General features: G+C 39.0%; 2 protein-coding genes across 8 annotated transcripts in view; one reads left to right on the top strand and one right to left on the bottom strand.

Annotated features, from left to right (window-relative positions):
* The window catches only part of nrg2b (neuregulin 2b), a 166,490-nt gene that overhangs the window by 35,745 nt on the left and 108,461 nt on the right, over positions 1 to 22,284 (bottom strand). For all 7 annotated transcript variants that reach the window (XM_073921113.1, XM_009307712.5, XM_005157119.6 and 4 more), the window contains 1 exon segment: positions 13,657 to 13,777. Coding sequence is in view for 4 of the 7 variants with exons in the window: in XM_009307712.5 (XP_009305987.2) it covers positions 13,657 to 13,777 (121 nt within the window). In the remaining 3 variants the exon portion in view is untranslated.
* Positions 16,424 to 18,922, top strand: LOC137487631 (nucleosome assembly protein 1-like 1-A). The gene has a single exon (XM_073922523.1). It carries the CDS (start codon positions 18,421 to 18,423, stop codon positions 18,880 to 18,882), a length of 462 nt encoding a protein of 153 aa, XP_073778624.1. The 5' UTR covers positions 16,424 to 18,420; the 3' UTR covers positions 18,883 to 18,922.

Here is a 22,284-nt window from a genome sequence, read left to right as displayed (position 1 = left end):
CGCAGGAGTCTGAACCTGGGGAAAAGAGGGCTCGGTCATTCGTGACAATGTTTTAGTGAACTGATTCAGTCAGATGCTTCGGTTCAGCCACTTTGCTGACTCCAGGGAATAAATTCAAGTGACTCAACTGAATTAACTATTGTTTGGTACAGTGAAATCATGAACAATTGAATAAATGGTATGAGGTAAAAAAAATAGCTGGTTCTGAGCTAAATAAAATTTTCGAAAAATACTCTGCATATATTGCATATTAAGCTGTCAGGTTGAAATTGGTCGTTGTTTAAAAAAAGAAAAAATAGAATAGATATCTAGATAAAAGAATGAATATCGAGCTGTAGGCTAGTTGTTTTTTTATTCCTCTACTGCACGCATTATGATAGATCTATAAAAAAATATTTGACTGTTTTTCTTTTCGTATAGTGGCTTAACTTGAAGTGCTGTAAAAAAATATATATATTTTTTAAGCTACTTTATGAAATATTGCCGTATGCCAACAGCATCCAACAGTGGATCTAACTTAAAACTTTCAAATTTAAAACTTTCCTAATAATTAATAATTTTGTTGTTTGTTTTGATTTAATAGGTGTTGCAGTATTATAAGCTGTCACACACAACTTATAAATGACACCTTATACATACTTCCCCACAACTCATATTCCAACAGCTTTCATTTATTCCATTCTATTTTGCTGAATATTATTAAAACAATCATAATGTTGTAATATCATGTATAGAACATACAGTAAATATAAATATTTTCTTCAGTAATATTATAACAAATAAGCAACAAGTCTAGTATATCCAGATGCATCAGATTAATAGCCACTAGCTAAAAATGCTTATATATTATACTATATACCAGGGATCACCAAACTTGTTCCTGGAGGTCCGGTGTCCTGCAGATTTTAGCTCCAACCCAAACCAAACACACCCGAACAAGCTAATCAAGGGCTGTTTCTCAATTCCAAGAACGCAGAGACCGGACTTGTGTTCTTGTGGAGAGCGGTCTTGCCAGGTGTCCTCAGAAGAACGAACTCAGGAGACCACGAGGGCAGAGAACACGCCCTGTGAGAATTTAGATGCTGCGTTCTTCCTGATGGTCACATGGTTACATTTTAAATGGTAAATTATTTAAACATTACAGCATCCATACAACGATTAATTGTTTTTCCCCTTTTCAAAATATATACTTTGCATAAAAACATTATAAATATATGTTGCACAATATAAATAAAACAGATTTTAATACGAATTTCAGCAAACAAACACCCTTAATGTGTTTATTCCTAATTAAGATGTCCGTGGTAATGTTTACTTAATGTTCACCGTTTCATTTAGGGAAACTCCTGAGGTAAATAAATTATATCTCTGAACTTTAATAATAAATCTAAATAAAATGCTGCGCTTCCCACCTCCAGTCGCAATGACTTCTGGGACTTCCAGAGCGAGTTCGGTGCTCAAGTCTGCATCAGTGCGTCCTCTATATCAAGAACACATCCGGGAAGTTTCACGCATCCTCCGTACTTGTGGTCCTGAGTATTGGAACTGAACTTAGGCAGCTGATGATGAGGTTTCACGAGATCATGAGGACGCAAGACCGCTGAAAAACGCATATTGAGAAACAGCCAAGGTCTTACTAGGTATACTTGAAACACACGAGCTGCGTCCGAAACCGCATACTTCCATATTATATAGTACGCTAAAATCAGTATGTGAGAAGTACCCAGATGACTTACTACTTCCGGCAGGATTCTGAAGTGCGCATCCAGCTAAGACCAGGCTGGAAATGGCTGGAAACCAGCCTGGAAAGGGCCAAAACCTCTCTAAAACCAGGCTGGTCAACCAGCTAAAACCAGCCAACCAGCCTAGGCTGGTTTAAGTTGGATTTTTCAGCAGGGATGATGCCCCTCAAGAGAATTCATGAATGGGAGAGAAGTGCCAGAACTGGCGCAGGTAGGTCTTGTGACCATGACAAAATGGCTGATGTAGTACGTCTGAATTCCATTCATGCTTTTCCCATTCATACTGTATAGAACATATTTTTCTAATGGCCGAGAAGTACGTTTAAATTCAAATGCAGTACCTACTGAGTAGTAGGCGCTTTCGGACGCAGCCACAGGCAGGTGTGTTGAGGCAAGTTGGAGCTAAACCCTGCAGGCCACCAGACCTCCAGAAACGAGATTGGTGATCTCTGCTATATATTATCCTACACCTGTTCATATGCCAAGTAAGACTGCATTATTTTAGCCCTGATTTTGACTCACTGACAGGTTTTGAGAAATCGCCGACAAATGCTTGAAATCACAGGCAAATCGGTGCTCATTCACGTGAGTGACAATCACACAGTATGAACTATCAAGGAGGCAATATTAGAGAATCGCCGATGAGTCGCTGACGACTGTGAGATATTTGGCATGCTACAGTAAATATCTGGAGCTGTCAGCGATTCAAATCATGCCGTGTGAAATGTTTTCTGATTGAAAATAACATTGGTGATCGCCTACAGCCAATTAGAAAGCAGCATTCACTATTACGGGTACCTGCAGGCCAGCGGGAGGCTGGTAGTGAAGTTAAAAGTGCTCATTTTCAGTTTATTTCATCTAAAATTTTTACAAGTAGCAGGATATTTACAGCTACTGTAAAGTATACTTCTGTCCGTTCACATCCCGTCCGTTTGCACCCCCTGGCGGCAGTTACACCTAAAACTGCTGTTACACCTAAAATTTTTTCTTAATCCCTTTTGCCTGTTTTACACAGCAAGTGCGAGCAGAGCATGAGCAGCTTGTGCAACTTCCTCCCATACTGTTTCCTTAACCTGCAAGTGTTTATTTTACAAATGAAAAAAATCCTAAAGAACTGTATGCTTCTCAAGCTCTATGAGGAGTGTCATTTATGTCTTTTAAGGTGCACTCGGTCAGAAGACAATCGCCTGTGATATCATTTCCTTTTGTTTTTGATTGTCAGGATGATGTAGGCCTATAGTTATGATAATATTTATACAACATACTTATAATGATATTCATACATGATCAAACTAGTGTGCAACTTAAGCAAAACTAATACTAAAATTGTTTTAAATTTGGTTTTGTTTGGGCCAAAAAGAAATATTTGTTGCCATTATAAAATATAAAATATTATATAAGCATCAGTGGATCTTATCAACGCATTTATTGGGTAAAATTACTACTTTTTACTGTCATTTAATGTGTTTTTGGTCATTATCAATGCACTGTCACTTTAATCAAGCGTGAGCAGCGCTGCAAAAGTAGACCCAGCGCCAAAACTATGCCGCCGTGCTGCTGCTGTAGAGACACTCACGCTCCATGCTGAAGAGTTGTTTCTGCATGCAGTATGAAAGGTCTAATCTGTTAACATGGACGCCGAAAAAACATGCACTGCTCATGTTCTGCTCGCGCTTGCAGTGTGAAACAGGCTTTAGTTCTGTGGTGGTGCCACACATTGCAGTAATGGTCATTTTGAAGTGTCACCCACTGTAGGATGGTCAGGTTTTGCTATTGGAGGTGAGAGCTTATTATCCTATCCTATGCACGCCCCTTTTTCAGTGGTGCGGTGCCTTAGAAATGGAATATATTGCCCTCCGAAGGTCACTTTAGAGTAAAAACATCTATGGCCACCGTATTGTGGTGACGTTTCAAAATGAAATGCTCATATCTGCAATCTTCTAAGAGTCTTTAGGGATGAAAGATTTCCCAGGGTGCTATCGATGGGCACTTCAGGCACTCATGTACTGCATAGGGAAATTGTTTGGTGTCACAGTGGCACTTAGAGGCTAGGAGTTAGCCTCTATACATATAAATGTATGTATAGTATTTTTCCATATGCTTTACTGTAGTATAAATTTATTTTATTTAAAGTTATAAATAAAATAAACATAAATAAATACATAGATATACACAGTTGAAGCCCTGCTGAATTATTAGCCACCCTCTATAATTCTTCCTTGACAACTTTGTGATCTAATGTAAAAAAATAAAAAGATTGTAGGCTGTAGGTGTCCAAATACTCTTTGGGGCCACTGTAGATAAAACTTAATCAAAGCTAATCTGTAGCTTTAAACCTTCACCTCCTTATAAATTGCCAATCAGTTCCACTTCTGTGGCCTCACGTTAATGAGGAGAACGTCCTAGGACAAGCAGGAGCAAAATAAAGTCCCTAAAAGCTTTGTAATGATGCCAGTAGCTTCGTCTAGTCACAAGTTTTCATTATTTATATACTGAGGGTATTTTCGAGTTCGGCTCTACTGGGGAATTCACTGTTCAGGCTGTCTGTTGGATTTACTGCAGAGGTCAAGGGGACAGGCTGCATTTCATCTGCCTCAGGAGCTACGCTAACAAACACACACGTTGGTTTTGGTGGTTTATGAGGACTCCTCATGGGTGTATTGCATTTCATGCTGAATAATCCATTTATTAAATTTTCGTACTCTAAACCTAGCTATAAACCCAGCTCTCACAGAAAACGTAGCCCATTTTTTTTTAATTTCAAAAGGACTGTTAAATTAAATTTTTGAGCATTCTAGACTGCAAGTACACAAGGCATGTCCTGCAAATCACATCAACATTGCAATATAGATCATAGCTATTTCATTATACAGATTTACTGATATTGCTTAACTTGGTCCTCATAATGTGCTGAAATCAAGGTACACACATAAACTAATAAAAAAAAAATTGATGCTATTGATAATTGCAGTCTAATATTGTATTACCTACTCCTTAATAAAACTCTAAATATTTAAATAAATTCACAATAATTATTTACATTTTATGTATTTATTATATATTTATTTAAATATTATATATTTATTTAATAATAATGTGTGGGTATATAAATCAGCAATATCACATGAGTAGCAGTGCAATATGGCTGTATATCAGCACTGGTGGGAGGCATGTGTTAGTGTACCACCAGTCACAATATACAGCCTTATTGCACTGCTGCGAGTGTGATATTGTGTTCATACAACAGTTCGACGACATAATCACGTATATAAAAACGAAAATCAAATACGGAGGGTCTCAAAAACCCTTTTGTATGAGGAACTACTTTCTTCTGCCATTTATTCACATCTGTTTGATGGTCAGAACAGCAGAAACTGTTGCTACTTCACCAGTGTCACTTTAGAGGTAACTGAATGATTCTCTAGCGTAATGTCTAAAGTGGTGACAAAACAGGTGATTTTGCTCCCATTTTAAGATTATGAGGCTGAACGGCATGAAATGCCAGCAGTCTAGAGATGTTTCCCAGGACTTCTCTGTTACAATTGGGATATCACAATAATTAACCCTAAAAAAGCCAAAGCAATTAAAACACTACCAGATTACTGTTGTGTTTACGATAAGGAAAAATGCTAAACACATGCAGGCATTTCTTCTTTCTTTTTACTGAACTACTTTGCAGTAACGAAAACTAGACAGTCATTAGAAACAAACATATGACAAACCAAAAAGTTCTTCAGGGTTGTGCAAAGAGTGGCCAACACAAATACATACATTCCTGATATGTGAGTCCCATCTCACACTCAATACACTACAATTACTATGGTATAAATACAGAACTACAATGTAAAAAAGATAGAGGTCGACGTAGATTGTAAATTGCCTGTTTTATAATGATTTGATCAGATGTAAATACGCCAATCCTTTCTCCTCTAAGGGTTTGTTATGCCGTCTCTGTCGCCATCTTGTGGATGGACAACGTCAATCGTCTTTACGAGATCGTATGTGCTGATAAATCTGAAGGGAGTCGCTCACCTGGTGCGCTGTACTGCGCACGTTATGTGTGTGTTTATGAGTGTGTGCATTTTCTTTCAATAAGTACAAATGCTTAACATCCCCAACAGTATCCAAATCCCTCAAAATTGTTTAGAGTTAAATGTTTAGAGATGGTGTGACCAAAATCCCTGTAAGAATGACAGGCTGATGGATATCGACATGCTGTCTCTCAGAAATTATAAATATTTAAAATGGTCACACTTCTAGTCACTATAGACACTATCTATCACTTACAAATGAACTGTTTAGTTGCAGTCTAAACAACATTATTCTCACCAAAAAAGCCTCAAAAGTACATTATGTTGACCAACAGCTGCATTATTTGTCAAACTGTAGTAAGAGATCTGCTGTCACTCTATGTGGGCGGAGTAATACACAAGGGTGAAGAGGCTGTACGAGTTCTGATATTGCTGAAAATTGCACAGCTATCAGTTAATCAGATTTGAGAACCAGACAGAACTGTTGTAAAAGTATACATATACACACACACACAGTGTTGTGAAAAAGTATCTGCCCCCTTACGGATTTCTTATTTATTTGCAGTTTTCCCCCAGTTTATTATTTCAGATCATTAAAAACAAATTTAAATATTAATCAAAGTTTTTAAATTTTTAAGAAATTACTTTTATTTATTTATATATTAATTTACTCCAGACAAATTCTTCCTGTTTATTATTTATTAATCTTCTCGTTGGCAGCACATTAAAATTAAAAAAGAAAAAAAAATCTGAAACTAGATGATGACTTATTTATTATTGATTTATTTTACACTAAGAAATGCGTGCCCTCTTATATTGTCACTCTATAGAAGTGTTTCCCAACCCTGTTCCTGAAGGTACACCAACAGTACATGTTTTCAAACTCTTCCTAATCAAACACACCTCAATCAAACATTAAAAGAGACTCCAAAACCTGAACTGAATGGGTCATGTAAGGGAGACATCCAAAAGGTGTACTGTTGGGTTAGGGTTGGGAAACACTGCTAGATAAGATGTATCAAATGCCTTAAACAGTGATCAGATAATTTAGCCCAATGCACCTGTACAGTACAGCTTTAGTGCTGCTGAAGATAAACTTTAATATAATTGAATCACAGTGTGGAGAAAGCCAAGAGCAACACACACATTTCCAAATCAGTCTTTGTGTGTCCCAGAGGGCCATTAACCCTTCTTGCCACTTCAGATGCTCTGCTCTGTAAATTAAAGAGATTGACTCACCGAGTCCCAGTTAAAGGATGACATCTCCCCAAAGAGGTTGAGCTTTAAACAGCTTTAATGGGTTTGTTTCTCTTCCTTTAAAAAATTGGCGCACAAACGGTAAATCTGAGCTGCCACTGTCCGAAACGGCTGATAAGAACGGAGCATTGTGTCCACGGCCTCACAAAGGAGCAGTAACTCAGCATACTATTGATAAAGCGGCAGTAAACATCGACAGAGCTGACAGATGACACAGAGAAGCCCGTTCCCCTACCTCAAGACCCTCAAACACACAGACAGCCATTTTTTCCAACTCTCTCTAGATCGGGAGAATTCAATTAAACGTACAAGAGTCACTACATTTCTTCTGGAGCAAGAGTCCAAACAATCAGGAGCCAGTGTTTTACCGCGTTATGTGCATTGTCGAACCTAATCGAATGACTTTATGAATGTAAATCGAGAACTATCAATCGAATTTTACATTTAAATGAAATTACATTATACTGTCAAATGAAGATGTATTCGGACACCTTCCCATTTCTCTCATTTGTTTATTTGCTATATGCTGTAAAGCTTTTGCATTAATTTCTGTATTTTGTGATACACAGGTATTTTGGGTTTATTTATTGCATTACAGGACGTGCTCTGTAGACTTTTGATGTTAAAGAATCATCTCTGCAGTTTGAAACAATATATTTTAGTAGTTTGAAACATGGCGAGGCAGTGGCGCAGTAGGTAGTGCTGTCGCCTCACAGCAAAAAGGTCGCTGGGTTGCAGGTTCGAACCTTGGCTCAGTTGGTGTTTCAGTGTGGAGTTTGCATGTTCTCCCTGCCTTCGTGTGGGTTTCCACCGGGTGCTCCACAGTCCAAAGACATTTGGTACAGGTGAATTGGGTAGGCTAAATTGTCCGTAGTGAATGTGTGTGTGGATGTTTCCCAGAGATGGGTTGCAGCTGGAAGGGCATCCGCTGGGTAAAAAACTTGCTGGATAAGTTGGCGGTTCGTTCCGCTGTGGCGACCTCAGATTAATAAAGGGACTAAGCCGACAAGAAAATGAATGAATGAGTTTGAAACACTATATTATACAATATATTCCTGAGATTAAAGTAACTGAAATGCCAACACAACAGCACTGGTCTGCAGAAGCGCTTCTCTAGCGTGTGTATTTCTGCTCCGCAAGTGTGGCTTTTTCTCTGGGTTTGCGCCAAGTGGACTGATTTTTAACATCTGATGACGAGATGCACAAAAGTAAAACAAGCACACCGGTTTAATCGTACACTTCAGGGAACAGTCAATGCTTTCTGATCAAAAGTGTCAAAGTGTCAAAAGTGTGTTATTTTTATTATTTTACTAATCAGCGATTCTTCCGCGTACCACTAGAAGGAAGCCCGCACACCACAGTTTGAGAACCACTGATCTAGAATATTAAAATTTTAGTGTCAGAATAATTTGCGGTTTGATTGTACAGAAGCTGCTGTACTACTGAACTAACTGGTTATGGGGGATGGGAGAGAATTATGGGGGAGATTGCAGATTGTGGGGGAGGGGATTGCATTATGACGTGACGATGAGTGATCCCTAATCACTGTAAGATGCCAAGAGATGAGGCTGTGAGGAATACATGGTTAAAGTTCATTTTCACAATACCACACTATAGCCAATGTGAAATAAATGTGACAGACCTGGCTGGGATTTGCTTATTGTGCCGTGACTGTTGCTCAGTGAAGTTGTAGGTGATCTTTGAAAGGTGACGTTTTTGTTTACTTTAACATCCTAATTACACGGTTCACTTGTCTTTTGTATTTTATCAATCACCATAACCTAAATAGCCAGGTTTGTTATGTTTTGGGTCACCTTGAAACATTGTGTTCTGTGCCATCTGCATGTGTTGTGAGAAAGTGCAGCACGTTTCTTTATATGTTTGTTTCATGTTTCATTCTAAAAATTTGCAACAAGTACGCTGTCAAACCGATGAAAATCTTTTCTTTATTTGTTTGTGTTTTTTGTAATAGCATGTGCTTTCTTAAGGCTGATTTATACTTCTGCGTCAAGCGCACGTGTATGCTACGACGCAGCCTACACTTGGAAGCATAGCCCTCACCGTGGCTATCGCTGCACCTCTCAAAAAATGTAACTACACGCCCCAACGATACGTAGCGCAAGCTCTGTGATTGGTCGCTTGTTAGTGCTGACGAGTGTGGGTGGGACCGAGAGCCCTGTGAGCCCATTGGAGCAATTGTTTACAAGTGTGGAGTCCCATGAAGGAGCTCTGTATGAAAAGTTTTACCTCACGGTTAAAGTTGTTGAACGTCGGCCGGTTCCTGCCTCAAAATGAGCAAGTTTGAGAAACTTGTAAATTAAGGAAGCGTTCAGAAAAAACAAAACACCAGCGAAGAAACTCAACACAGAGGAACATAAAAACCTCACTGCCAACTAGTGTTTCGGAAGGTTATTGCAGAACAACAGAAACAGCGCGCAAAAGTAAATGCACAATTACGTGCGTTGCATGAACTGTGGTTCACGCCGATCACTTGATGCAGAAATATAAACCAGGCTTTAAATTGCTGCACTTTAAGCTCTCTCGACCACCTTACGCTAGGCTTATTTTGAACAGCAGATGGCACTATAGGCTAGGTCTTTAGCAGCAGATGGTACTCTAGGCTACTTTTTAACAGCAGATGGTGCTTTAGGATATTTTTTAACAGCAGGTGGCGCTCTTAGTTGATTTTTAACAGCATATGGTGCTCTAGGCTGATTTTTAACCGAATATGGAACTCTAGGCTAGTTATTTAACAGCAGATGGTGCTCTAGGTTAGTTATTATCAGTAGATGGCACCCTATGATTAACAGCAGCCAGCACTCTTGTTGAGTTGTTAACAGCGCTCTAAGCTAGTTTGCTAGTTTTTAACCATAGATGGCACTCTAGGCTAGCTGTTAAGAGCAGTTGGCACTCTAGGCTAGTGTTTAACCATGAATGGTACTCTAGGCTAGCTGTTAAGAGCAGATGGCACTCTAGGCTACTGTTTAACCATGAATGGCACTCTAGGCTAGTTGTTAGGAGCATATGACACTCCAGGCTAGTTTTTAACCGAAGACGACACTCTAGATCAGTTTTTAACAGTAGATGGCACTCCAGGCTAGTTATTTAACATCATATGGCGCGCTAGGCTAGTAATTATCAGTAGACAGTACTCTAGTCTAGTTGTTAACAGTAGACAGCATTGTAGATTAGTTGTTAACAGAAGACCGAGCTCTAGGCTAGTTTTAACAGCAGATGGTGCCCTAGACTAGTTTTTAACAGCATATGAGACTCTCGCCAGTTTATAACAGGGGATGGCACTCTAGGCTGGTTTTAACTGAAGATGGCACTCTAGACTATAGTTTTAACAGCAGATGTTGCTCTAGGCTAGTTTTAAACCGAAGATGGTGCTTTAGGCTAGATTTTAACAGCAAATGGCACTCTAAGCTAGTTATTATACAGCAAATGGCACTCTATGCAGGTGGCACTTTAGGCTAGTTCTTTAACAGCAGATGGTGCTCTAGGCTAGTTTTGACAGCAGATGGTGCTCTAGGCTAGTTTTAACAGCAGATGGCGCTTTAGGCTAGTTTTTAACAGCATATGACACTGGGCTAGTTTTTAAATAGCAGATTAATAGCTATGCTAGTTTTAAACCAAATATGGCACTCAAGGTCAGCTTTTAACCATAAATGGCACTCCAGGCTAGCTATTTAACAGCATATGGCGCGCTAGGCTAGTAATTATCAGTAGACAGTACTCTAGTCTAGTTGTTAATAGTAGACAGCATTGTAAACTAGTTGTTAACAGAAGACCGAGCTCTAGGCTAGTTTTAACAGCAGATGGTGCCCTAGGCTAGTTTTTAACAGCATATGAGACTCTAGGCCAGTTTATAACAGGGGATGGCACTCTAGGCTGGTTTTAACTGAAGATGGCACTCTAGACTATAGTTTTAACAGCAGATGTTGCTCTAGGCTAGTTTTAAACCGAAGATGGTGCTTTAGGCTAGATTTTAACAGCAAATGGCACTCTAAGCTAGTTATTATACAGCAAATGGCACTCTATGCAGGTGGCACTTTAGGCTAGTTCTTTAACAGCAGATGGTGTTCTAGGCTAGTTTTAACAGCAGATGGTGCTCTAGGCTAGTTTTAACAGCAGATGGCGCTTTAGGCTAGTTTTTAACAGCATATGACACTGGGCTAGTTTTTAAATAGCAGATTAATAGCTATGCTAGTTTTAAACCAAATATGGCACTCAAGGTCAGCTTTTAACCATAAATGGCACTCCAGGCTAGCTATTTAACATCAGATGGCGCTCTAGGCTAGTTATTATCAGTAGACAGCACTTTAGAATAGTTCTTAACAGAAGATGCCACTGTTGACTAGTTGTTAACAGAAGACCAAGCTCTAGGCTAGTTGTTAACAGCAGATGTTGCTCTAGGCTAGTTTTTAAGCAAAGATGGTGCTCTAGGGTAGATTTTAACAGCAAATGGCACTCTAAGCTAGTTCTTTAACAGAAAATGGCACTATAGGCTAGTTCCTTAAAAGCAGATGGCGCTTTAGGCTCATTTTAACAGTAGATGGCACTCTAGGCTAGTTTTAACAGCATATGACACTCTAGGCTAGTTTTAACAGCATATGACACTCTAGGCTAGTTTTTAATAGCAGATGGCGCTCTATAGTTTTTATCCAAATATGGCACTCTAGGCTAGATTTTAACCAAAGATGTCACTATAGGTTAGTTTTCAACAGCAGATGGCACTCTATGCTAGTTTTAACCAAATATAGCACTTTAGGGTAGTTTTAACTCAAGACTAGTTTTTAACAGCAGATGACAATCTAGGCTAGTTTTTAACCGAAGATGGCAACCTAGACTAGTTTTAACAGCAAATGACACTCTAGGCTAGTTTTTAACAGCAGATAACGCTCTATGCTAGTTTTTCACCAAATATGGCACTTTAGGCTAGTATTTAAACCAAATATGATGCTCTAGGCTAGTTTTTAACTGAAGATGCACTCAAGACAGCAGATGGCACTCTAGGCTAGTTTTTAACCGAATATGGTGCTCTAAGTTAGTATTTACTAGTGATGGGAAGTTTGGATCATTTTACTGACTCGGATCTTTGAGTCTCGTTCATCAAGATGAACAAATCTTTTTTCGAGCCATTTCGTTCATTTGGTTCAATTTGCCAAAATATTATTAAAATGTTATGAATTGCTTCCAAACACATCTAAAACTAGCCCAAAAGGTTGACTGCATGACAAATAAGTCATAAATAGAATATAAGAAGGAGAAAATAATAATTCAATGTTTACCTGCTCTTTTGTCTATAAAGGCATTGTTGTCTCTTTGCTCAGCTTACCTCTTCATGTCTTCAAATGTCAGTGGTTTATTCACATTACACTGACAGTCACATATAATTTTAATCAATGCAAAAGTCTAAGCCGACAGGAGCCATGATCGTTCGTTGTTTACGTGACAGAATGACTCAAACCCGAGGACTCGAGAGATGAACGGTTCAATTCTTTTTCCGGCTCTAAACGCATATGATTGGCCCGTGATGAACGAGTGACTCAGAGCCGATAGAGGACTCGAGAGGGGAGCGGATCAATTCTTTTTCCGGCTCTAAACGCGTATGATTGGCCCGTGATGAACGAGTGACTCAGACCCGATAGAGGACTCAAGAGGGTAGCAGATCAATTCTTTTTCCGGCTCTAAACGCGTATGATTGGCTTCTGCCAATGTGATGAAGACTTGAAATTAACGATACTACCTGCACAAATGTGCGCACGCGCGGATAAACGAATCACTCCTTGAGAGGACTCGTAGTTCCCGAGTCATATTTAAGATTTGTTCAAAATGAACAAATCGTTCATGAACGACCCATCACTAGTATTTACCTGTTCAAATGCCCATATGGAATGCTTGTGCATTCAATGAATCATGTAAGTTGGCTTTTATAACAGGAGATTGATGTAAACAGCTCACAGCTCAGTATGAACACTCTCGTAATTCTTTTAAAACTTTCCCAATGTCTTTAATGATAACATAGGTTCAAGCGGTAGTAGTAACAAAATGGATGCAAGCAGAGTACAGCTGTTTGTAAAGCATACAGCGCCATCTGCTGTTGAAAACTAAGCTCAGAATCGATTCAAGAGAGAATAGCAATGCATTTTGAAAATCTTAGAATCAACGCAGAATCAAAACTTTTTTTTTTTGCCACAGCTCTATAAAAAGCAACAAATATTTTAAAACAAACTAACAAAAATACAAAAACACAAAACAAAATTACTTGAATCTGCACTAGAATTAAAATGAAGGAAAAAATCTAAATATTAGCAATAAATTAAAGTATAGTAGCAGTAATCAAATAACATGGTTTACTAATAAGGAATCTATGCATGGTTTATGGCATTCAGAACTGCAAACAGACATTTGTTGCAATATTTTTAATAGCAATAATCATAATTTATTTTTTATTAACTAATTAAACAAGCAATGAAAGGCAATGTCAAACTAGCATTTCAACAAACACTCTCTAGTGTGTTAAAATCAAGCCCATAAACAGTCTAATGAAAACAACATTTGGTTAAAGGATTGTCAATGTGAAATTAGGGTAAATGCATGTGTTTTGACAATGTGTAACTTACTTGCAGGACAGCTGATTTATACCATGTATGAAATAACAGTCTCCACCGTTGATGCAGTATGTCTTCTCAGTTTCATTGCACTTCCTGGCATGACTTGAGCCCGGAGACAATGTGGTGGTTACTATAGAAACACACACACGCACACACACGCAGAGAAAGAGAGAGAGAGATGAGCAGCAGACATTAGTGACATTGTGAAAAATGTGTCAGTCACAGTAATACTATATACTGTCTACAAATTGTCAGCAAACAGAGTGTCCGTGTGAAACAGAATGCAGTAGAATCCAGTGGTAAGCAATTCAGCAATTTATTATGCTACATTGTTTTCACATGGTGGCACTATTGTTTTTAAGTCATTGAAGGGGCATGCGGATTAAGAACATAGATGACAAATACTTTTTTTTAAATGAATCTTTCCGGCAGTGCGATCAAATATTGTCAGAAAGATGTAAAATTTAGTTTACAGTACGCAAAAGGGATAGTACACTGCAGCGAAGACAACAATATGCAGTGTTTTTTCATTTTTAACTAAAAACTATTAATATTGTTATAGGTATGAACACTCACCGGCCACTTTATTAGGTACACCTGTCCAGCTGATCGTTAATGCAAATTTCTAATCAGCCAACCACATGACAGCAACTCAATGCATTTAGGTATGTAAACATGATCAAGACGATCTGCTGAAGTTCAAGCTAAGCATCAGAATGGGGAAGAAAGGTGACTTTAGTGTCTTTAAACGTGGCATGGTTATTGGTGCCAGACGGGCTGGTCTGAGTATTTCAGAAACTGCTGATCTACTGGGATTTTCATGCACAATCATCTCTAGGGTTTACAGAGAATGGTCTAAAAAGAGAAAATATCCAGAGTGGCAGTTCGGTGGGCACAAATGCCTTGTTGATGCCAGAGGTCAGAGGAGAACTGGCCAGACTGGTTCGATCTAATAGAAACGCAACAGTAACTCAAATAACCACTCGTTACAACCAAGGTACTGTATGTAGAAGAGCATCTCTGAGTACACAACACGTCCAACCTTGAGGCGGATGCGCTACAGCAGCAAAAGACCACACCGGCTGCCACTCCAGTCAGCTAAGAACAGGAAACTAAGGCTACAATTCACACAGGCTCCCCAAAATTAGACGATAGAAAATTAAAGAAACGTTGACTGGTCTGATGAGTCTACAATGAGTTCACTGTACTCAAATGGCCTCCACAGTCACCAGATCTGATTAATGGGATGGAACGGGAGAGTCGCATCATGTGCAGCCGACAAATTTGCTGCAACTGCTTGATGCTGTCATGTCAATATGGACCAAAATCTCTGAGGAATATTTCCAATACCTTGTTGAATCTGTGCCACGAAGGATTAAGGCAGTTCTGAAGGTAACCCAGTACAAGTAAGGTGTACCTAATAAAGTGGCCGGTAAGTGTATGTACATCTATGTTTGTATGTATGTATGTTGTATGTATGTATACATTTTCAAGTGTGTGTCCTCTGCCATTATTCCAATTTAGATGTGCTCAAACTTTTGTAGATGTATATAAAGAGCACTGTTATACCTTGTCCTATGTAAAAGTATTACTGCAAAAACCTGATATACCGAACACTAAAGACACCTACATCTTGGATGGCCTGAGGGTAAATAAATCAACAGAGATTTTTCACATTTGCCAGAACTATCCATTTAACATCAGAGGATCAGAATGACACGTGCACACACACACACACCTCCAGAGTAGAGACTGTGTTCACTGTGCTCACAGAAAGAGCTGGAAATAGAGGAATGTTTCCTATACTCTACTGTAAGATCACTATTACCACATGAGAATGGAATATACTGTATCTTAAAATTTTGAGAAAGCCGCCTTTCCACTGCACACAACTGTCGGATTACGCCCCCTTGTGGCAGTCGCACAAAATTTTCAGTTTTGTTGCGCACCATGGGAGAGAAGCTGTTTCAGCAGTGTCCAAAATAACAGAGTACAAAATCAAGAGTCTTTATTCTCCGTATGTTTACCATGGTTCAATAAATGAATGAATACTAGAAACTCATAGACCGCTAACATTTTTTGGAGGAAATGTGGAAACAACATAAACAATAGTATTTTTATTTCTCATTTATAAATAGAAATGTTTTTTTATTTAGACTTTTCTCTCATTCAAAAAATAATGAAAAAACTCCTATTTCTCATCTTGTGTGCACGGACCTGCTTGTACAACACTGGAATACATCACATCCGGTCGACTGGTCACATACGGTCTAGTCGCAGAAGTTCAAATATTTCAACGGATCCGCAGCTCAGTTCAGATCCGAATTTTCCACATACGGAGATGATCGGAACTTCTCGCAGCTCCCGGACTACTGGTCTGTGGCTTGTCATTTGTCATGTGCAGTGGAAAGGAGGCTTCAAAGCACCTTGTACATCATCCTCTCCCACCTGCAGCCTGGAAGCAGATCACCCTTCTGCCTACCGACGGCAAATGATTTTGCACCGACAGTGTGAAGGTATTTCCCATGTACAGTCAAACCAATCAGCTTTTCCTTAATTTTAACAATTTAATTTGACCGTTTATTTTTTTCATGTTCACAATCACAGATATTTTAGGTGAGAGCTTCAGAACTTATCTGAGTTTATTATGTCTGAGAGATTACTGCAAATTCACTACATCTCTACTGATATACTGTATTCAAGCAGCGATAAATTTAGTTAAATTGACATGCTTACATAAAGCTAGTGCAAATATAAATACCCTTTTTTTGACCATAGGCTATTAAACAAACAGAAATGACATAACGTGAGGACGTAAGTAATATTCAAATCAACGTATGACAGAATCTAGCAACTTTTAGCACCTTTTCCTTGAAAATATTTACAGTAACAACAGTGCTGGAATCGTTCTTCAAACAGAACCAAACCCTGTTGTAATAGTCAACTCTCATTTGTGTCTCAAGTCCACAGACATACATGGCGAGCTAACTGGACAAAGTGGTAACAGTGGGAAAAACATCCATATGGAGGTAAGCGGTCAGCTGCTAGCAAAAAGGAATGGCATCATACTGTCCCATAGCGTTTATTTTAAAGGTGAAATGCAACCATACATACTTCTGGCTACATAAATCGCGATCTCCAGAAATGTATATAGGGCTATGTTATCATGAGCTTATGCTGGAATTATGAGGACACAAGGCATGTCCTCATAAACCACTTCAACATTGTCATACCAACGTCGTAGCAGAACCGTGTCATTACACAAATTTGAATCTTTGTAAATCACAAACAAGTAGACGTACACACAAACACACACATGCACTCTCTGTCTCTCTCTCTCTCTCTCTCTTCCACTGAACACTGTATCATTCTGTGTATAAACCGGAGCGAGACACACGCTGCCAACTGCACATGGCAGATGGGAGGATGTTCTCGCAGGCGTCGCTGGCTCGCAGCCACATTAAGCTTTTTCGATTTTCTGCAGTGTGTCAGAATCACGCAGACTCAAACACCAGCACATCACATCTGGATCTCTGCAGCCACAGACACGGGGAATCCTGACGCAGACGCCTGCCTGGACAAAGAGCCAGACTGAGATTGTCAGCGAGTGACAGACCGACACACACACACACACACGCACACACACACACACACACACACACACACACACACACACACACACACACACACACACACACACACACACACACACACACACAGAGGGGGAATACTAACCTGCTGCACAGTCTTTATTTCATTTCATTTTCCTTCGGCTTAGTCCTTTTATACATCAGGAGTTGCCACAGCGGAATGGACAGCCAACTTATACAGCATATGTTTTACATATGACCTTCCAGCTGCAACCCAGAACTGGGAAACACCCATACACTCTCACCCTAAAGTTACAGTTTATTTTTAAGATGCCCTTGTTAAATTGTAAGCATTCATTTAACTACTGAGTAAAATTAATCAGTTATATGCACACACTATATAGTTAGGGTTGGAATGCTGATTGGGTTGCATGTAAAAGGCATAATTAATTGGAATGAATTAAAGTGTTACTATCACTAATTAGCATCCTGTAATATCTAAATATGGTTGGGATCATGGACATATTTATACTGTGCAGTATTTAGAACACACTCTGTTCCGTATTTCATCCTACAACAGTTCTGAAACTGTGGAAACTTTTGGATTTTTCATGGGTGTGAAATTATTTATTGCCACCGTAAATATTAACATAGCATATCAGCAAATGTGTTATGAATGTACAATTCATATTTCCATAATTATTCAAGACGTTTCCTGAAACAAAGGCATTGTTTTGGTGGCTTGCTATGGATTTCATCAGAGTTGGTCCATTCTCCACAGACAGGAGCAGTGCAGGCTGCGCTCGTGACGGGCCATTAACTTTATGATGTCTGTTCATATTCAATGTGCTTTTACTACAACATTAAGATGGTTTCCTTGATATTTGACGTTTTAGGATTCATTAGTGAATATATATTGTATATCCAAACTTACAGCACTTATTTTTAGTCCGCCATGTTAGTCTGTGCTGCAGTAAAGAGATTATAGCTGCTGGATTTACAACATGATAATACATCAAGTCCTCCTGAAAAAAAAAAACCAACATGTAAGGAAGTGTGGCGAGGGGGCGTGGCCGAGAGCCGTGGGAATGGAGTGAGGCCACCGCGTAAGTGGATACATCTGCGGTGCGCACCTGCCTCGGATCCCACGGAAGGAGCTCTGGACGATAAAGACCAGGCTGAAATGGACCAAGCAGATATGGAAGATGTTGAAGAGGAGGAGGAAGACGCTGAGGAAGACAACAGTAAAGCACGTCAGCTGACGCGGCAGATGATGCAGAATCCTCAGATTCTGGCGGCGCTGCAGGAGAGGCTGGATGGACTCGTAGGATCTCCCTCAGGATACATGGAGAGTTTACCGAAGGTGGTGAAAAGACGTGTTAATGCACTTAAGAACCTCCAGGTCAAATGTGACCATATCGAAGCTAAATTCTATGAAGAAGTCCACGAGCTGGAGCGAAAATATGCAGCTCTTTATCAGCCTCTGTTCGACAAGCGGAGTGAGATTGTGAGAGCGGCGTACGAACCCACAGATGAAGAGTGTGAGTGGAAGAAGGAGGCGGAGAACCGACGCAGCTTTAAAATATTTATTAATAACAGTGACGGCAGCTCCTCACGGACCAAAACAAACGGAAAGCAAAAGTAAAATATTTCCGGGCCCGGTCCTCTCTCGGCTTCCTCTGCCATCGTTCTTCCTTTTATCGTCCAGAGCTCCTTCCGTGGGATCCGAGGCAGGTGCGCACCGCAGGTGTATCCACTTACGCGGTGGCCTCACTCCATTCCCACAGCTCTCGGCCACGCCCCCTCGCCACAGGAAGTGTAAGAAAATGCAAAGTATGTTGGATACGTTTCGTTGCACGTTTTAGATGACAAATACACTAGAGGGCGTTGTCTGCATTACATTTCAGATACAAATTCGTACATGTCCACAAGAAGACAGGGCTTGTCATACAGATGACCTAGAACAGTGAATCACTGACCTAAACCCTTTCCCAAACACAACCAATAGTGCTTTCGAAAGCAAACGTAAAAAAAAAAAACATGTAGCATTGATTTTACCTAGAAACTGATGTCAACTGTATAGGTGCATTTTGAGGTTTCACAAAAAGGTAAACTGAAGCATGTATTTCCAATAAGCCAGCCCTGAATAAATGACATTTTAAATACATTCACACCTAAAACAGTACTTATCTTTACAAAATAATATAATAATTTCATATTTTACAGAATTACAGTTTTTATTATATTGCTAATCAAATAAATGCAAGCGTGATGGGGAGAAGATTGTCAAAAACGTAACAAATCTGTCTCCTATTGGCTATTTGTGTATGTATGTGTGTGTTCCTGGTATTCTTCACATTGTGGGGACTAAATGGATCCACAAGCACAGCTCTACATGCTTGTATTTGGTCGCCGTGAGCAAAATGACTCACATATCATAGACAAGAAAGTATTTTGAAAATGTAAAACTGCTGCATGTTTCCATGAAGTGTTGGAGTAAGAAGACTGTTGCCACAGCTGAAGAAATATTATAATATTCATGATTCCTTGATACTCCCTGATAATGTGTAACTCTGAACTTAGCCAATGTCTAAATTCCTGTCCCAGATTAAATGTGTGAATGTGTGTGTAACTGCACATATGGTTTGCGCAGACAGAGCTGGGACGTGTTGAGTTTGTCTAACTGAATATGACATTGACTGTATCTCTCCGAATACAGCACTGTACCTGTGTTTACTGTACTTCCACTAGAGCTACTGGGCACAATTCCTGAGTGTGTAAGCAGACAGACTGTATTAGTCCCAAACCCGTAGTCTTTCATTCCTCTTGTGTACTAATTAGTGATGTCAAAGTGAGCCAACAAAATGTTCCAGTGCCATAATGTCACCGCAGTCACACATCTGAAATGATGTGCACAGTTTGAACTTCGCATAATTGCAAATCTGGGCACTCGGTTTGGCAAGCCGCTTTTTAAAAACCATTTTATTTGAGCATTTATAAAAGTATTAGCATCTGTTTTCATGCTATTTTTTAAATGCTTGTGCCTTTCTCATTAAGCCACACAGTTAACAATTTCCTGTAGAGTCTACAGTAACTTACTGGCCGCAGTACACAAGTAAACTTACTGTAAATCAATTACAGTAAAATATTGTTTTTAGATTCACAGTATCACTTGTCTTCCTGTAAATGTATTTACAGTATTTTACTGGATATCTTTGCTGCTAAATATACAGTCATTTTTACAATGCAATTTTTAATTACAGTAACATACTGCATAACTGTCCTAGAGTAAAGTACAGACATAATACAGTTAAATACTGTGTCATTTACAAACATTGTTAACAGTGTACAGTACTATCTAGGCTGCTTATACTTTAGGTACTAGTTGCTTTTTAAACAAAAGACTACTATTGTAAATTAAATACAGGGGGGGGTGGTGGTGGTATATTGGGTGCTGGGTCGCGTGGACATAACTGAGGGCACGGGTGTTGAGGGAGGTGTCGCGGACGCCCTCCTCTATATTCTGCCGCCCTAGGTTCGGATATAACTAAGATGGTGGTGGGGGGTGGGGGTGTTGAGGAAGGTGTTGCGGACACGCCCTCTCTATTATGCCGCCCTAGGCAGTTGCCTAGGTCGCCTCTATGGACGCGCTGGCCCTGATTACAGTGCATTAACTAATGTAAACAAGCATTTATTTGGATTTTATTATGAATTGGTAAAAAAATTAAGAAAATCAAATACTATGGAAGCCAGTGGTAACAGGTTTTTAATCAGTGTTGGGTGTAATGCGTTAAACAGTAACGCGTTACTGTATTCTAATTACATTTTTGTGGAACGCAGTAACGTAACGAATTACATTTTAAATTAGTGTAATTTGATTACAGTTGCTAAAGTCAATGTAATTGCCTTATTAATGTTGCAAATGTAGTTTTTAGAATAAAAAAAGTGCTTCTTTTAAACCAAGTTTTCCACTGCAACGCTGCAATGGTTGCTCCTTCAAGTGGAAATACAGACATTACTTTGATTTCATAGAGTGCAAAAACAAAAATATTTCTGTGAAATGCAGTCTATGTCCAGTCACTAAAGAACTTTCGACTGATTTTAACTCAACCAGCAACTTGTTCAAGCACTTAAATAGAAAGCATTCTATGACAATACCCTTAAGGAGGACACTGGTGCCCAAAAACACAGTGGCACTGGCCCAACTATATTTTTGTGCAGTATCGTGAGTGAAGGATCTTCTAAATGTGAAGAAAAGTGTAGCTGCTTATGGGGCCGTTCACAAACAACATCTTTTGCGAGTGTAAGTTTGTTATTTCCAATGGAAATTTTCCAGGCGCAACAGTTAAAAACAGCAAGTCACACAACATGAACCGCAATCAGCTTCATTCTTTGTAAGGAATACACACTTTTCGGTAGACTAATTACCTCAGACAAACACAGAACACCCAAACACTGCAGTGCTTTACATACTATGGATGTCAATGGTTACAGGTATCCAGTACTCTTCATGTCTTCTTTTGTGTTTAAAAAAGGGAGACAAACAGGTTTGATGAGAGAATTTTAAGTTTTTAAGTCTTTTGAATATGTCAAGATGCTGTGATCAACCCATTGTATTGTTTTTTTTTCAGTGAAAATTAAATTACTGAAAGAGCTGCAGTTTATTTTGTATTTTTATAGGTATATTTTAAAAGTTTAAAGTTTTAAAGTTACCTTCAAAGTAAAGTAATTAGTAGTCTGATTACTGTTTACATAAGTAATTAATAATGTAATCAGATCGTAATTTTCCAGTAGTAGTCAATAATTTGTAATATATTACTTTTTTAAAGTAACTTACCCATCACTGTTTTTAACATTTATTTAAAATAATTTATTTTCATTCCCCTGATACCGTGTTTTCATGTAAACATAGGTCAAATCGCATAGAAAAAGAAAAAAAAAAAACTTTGGTTTAAAAAATACCCATGTTCATAAGGCCAGGACCTCAAACAGGTCCTAAACAAGTGATGGATGAGTAAATGATGACAAAAGCTTCAGTTTTGGATGA

This window comes from Danio rerio, chromosome 14, assembly GCF_049306965.1.
Source record: "Danio rerio strain Tuebingen ecotype United States chromosome 14, GRCz12tu, whole genome shotgun sequence".
Taxonomy (NCBI): Eukaryota; Metazoa; Chordata; class Actinopteri; order Cypriniformes; family Danionidae; genus Danio; species Danio rerio.
Note: the sequence above shows the minus strand (reverse complement) of the source record. Positions and strands in the feature narration are given on the sequence as shown.

Coding starts and splice junctions, on each gene's coding strand:
- LOC137487631 (XM_073922523.1), top strand. CDS start 18,421: ATGGACCAAGCAGATATGGAAGATGTTGAAGAGGAGGAGGAAGACGCT.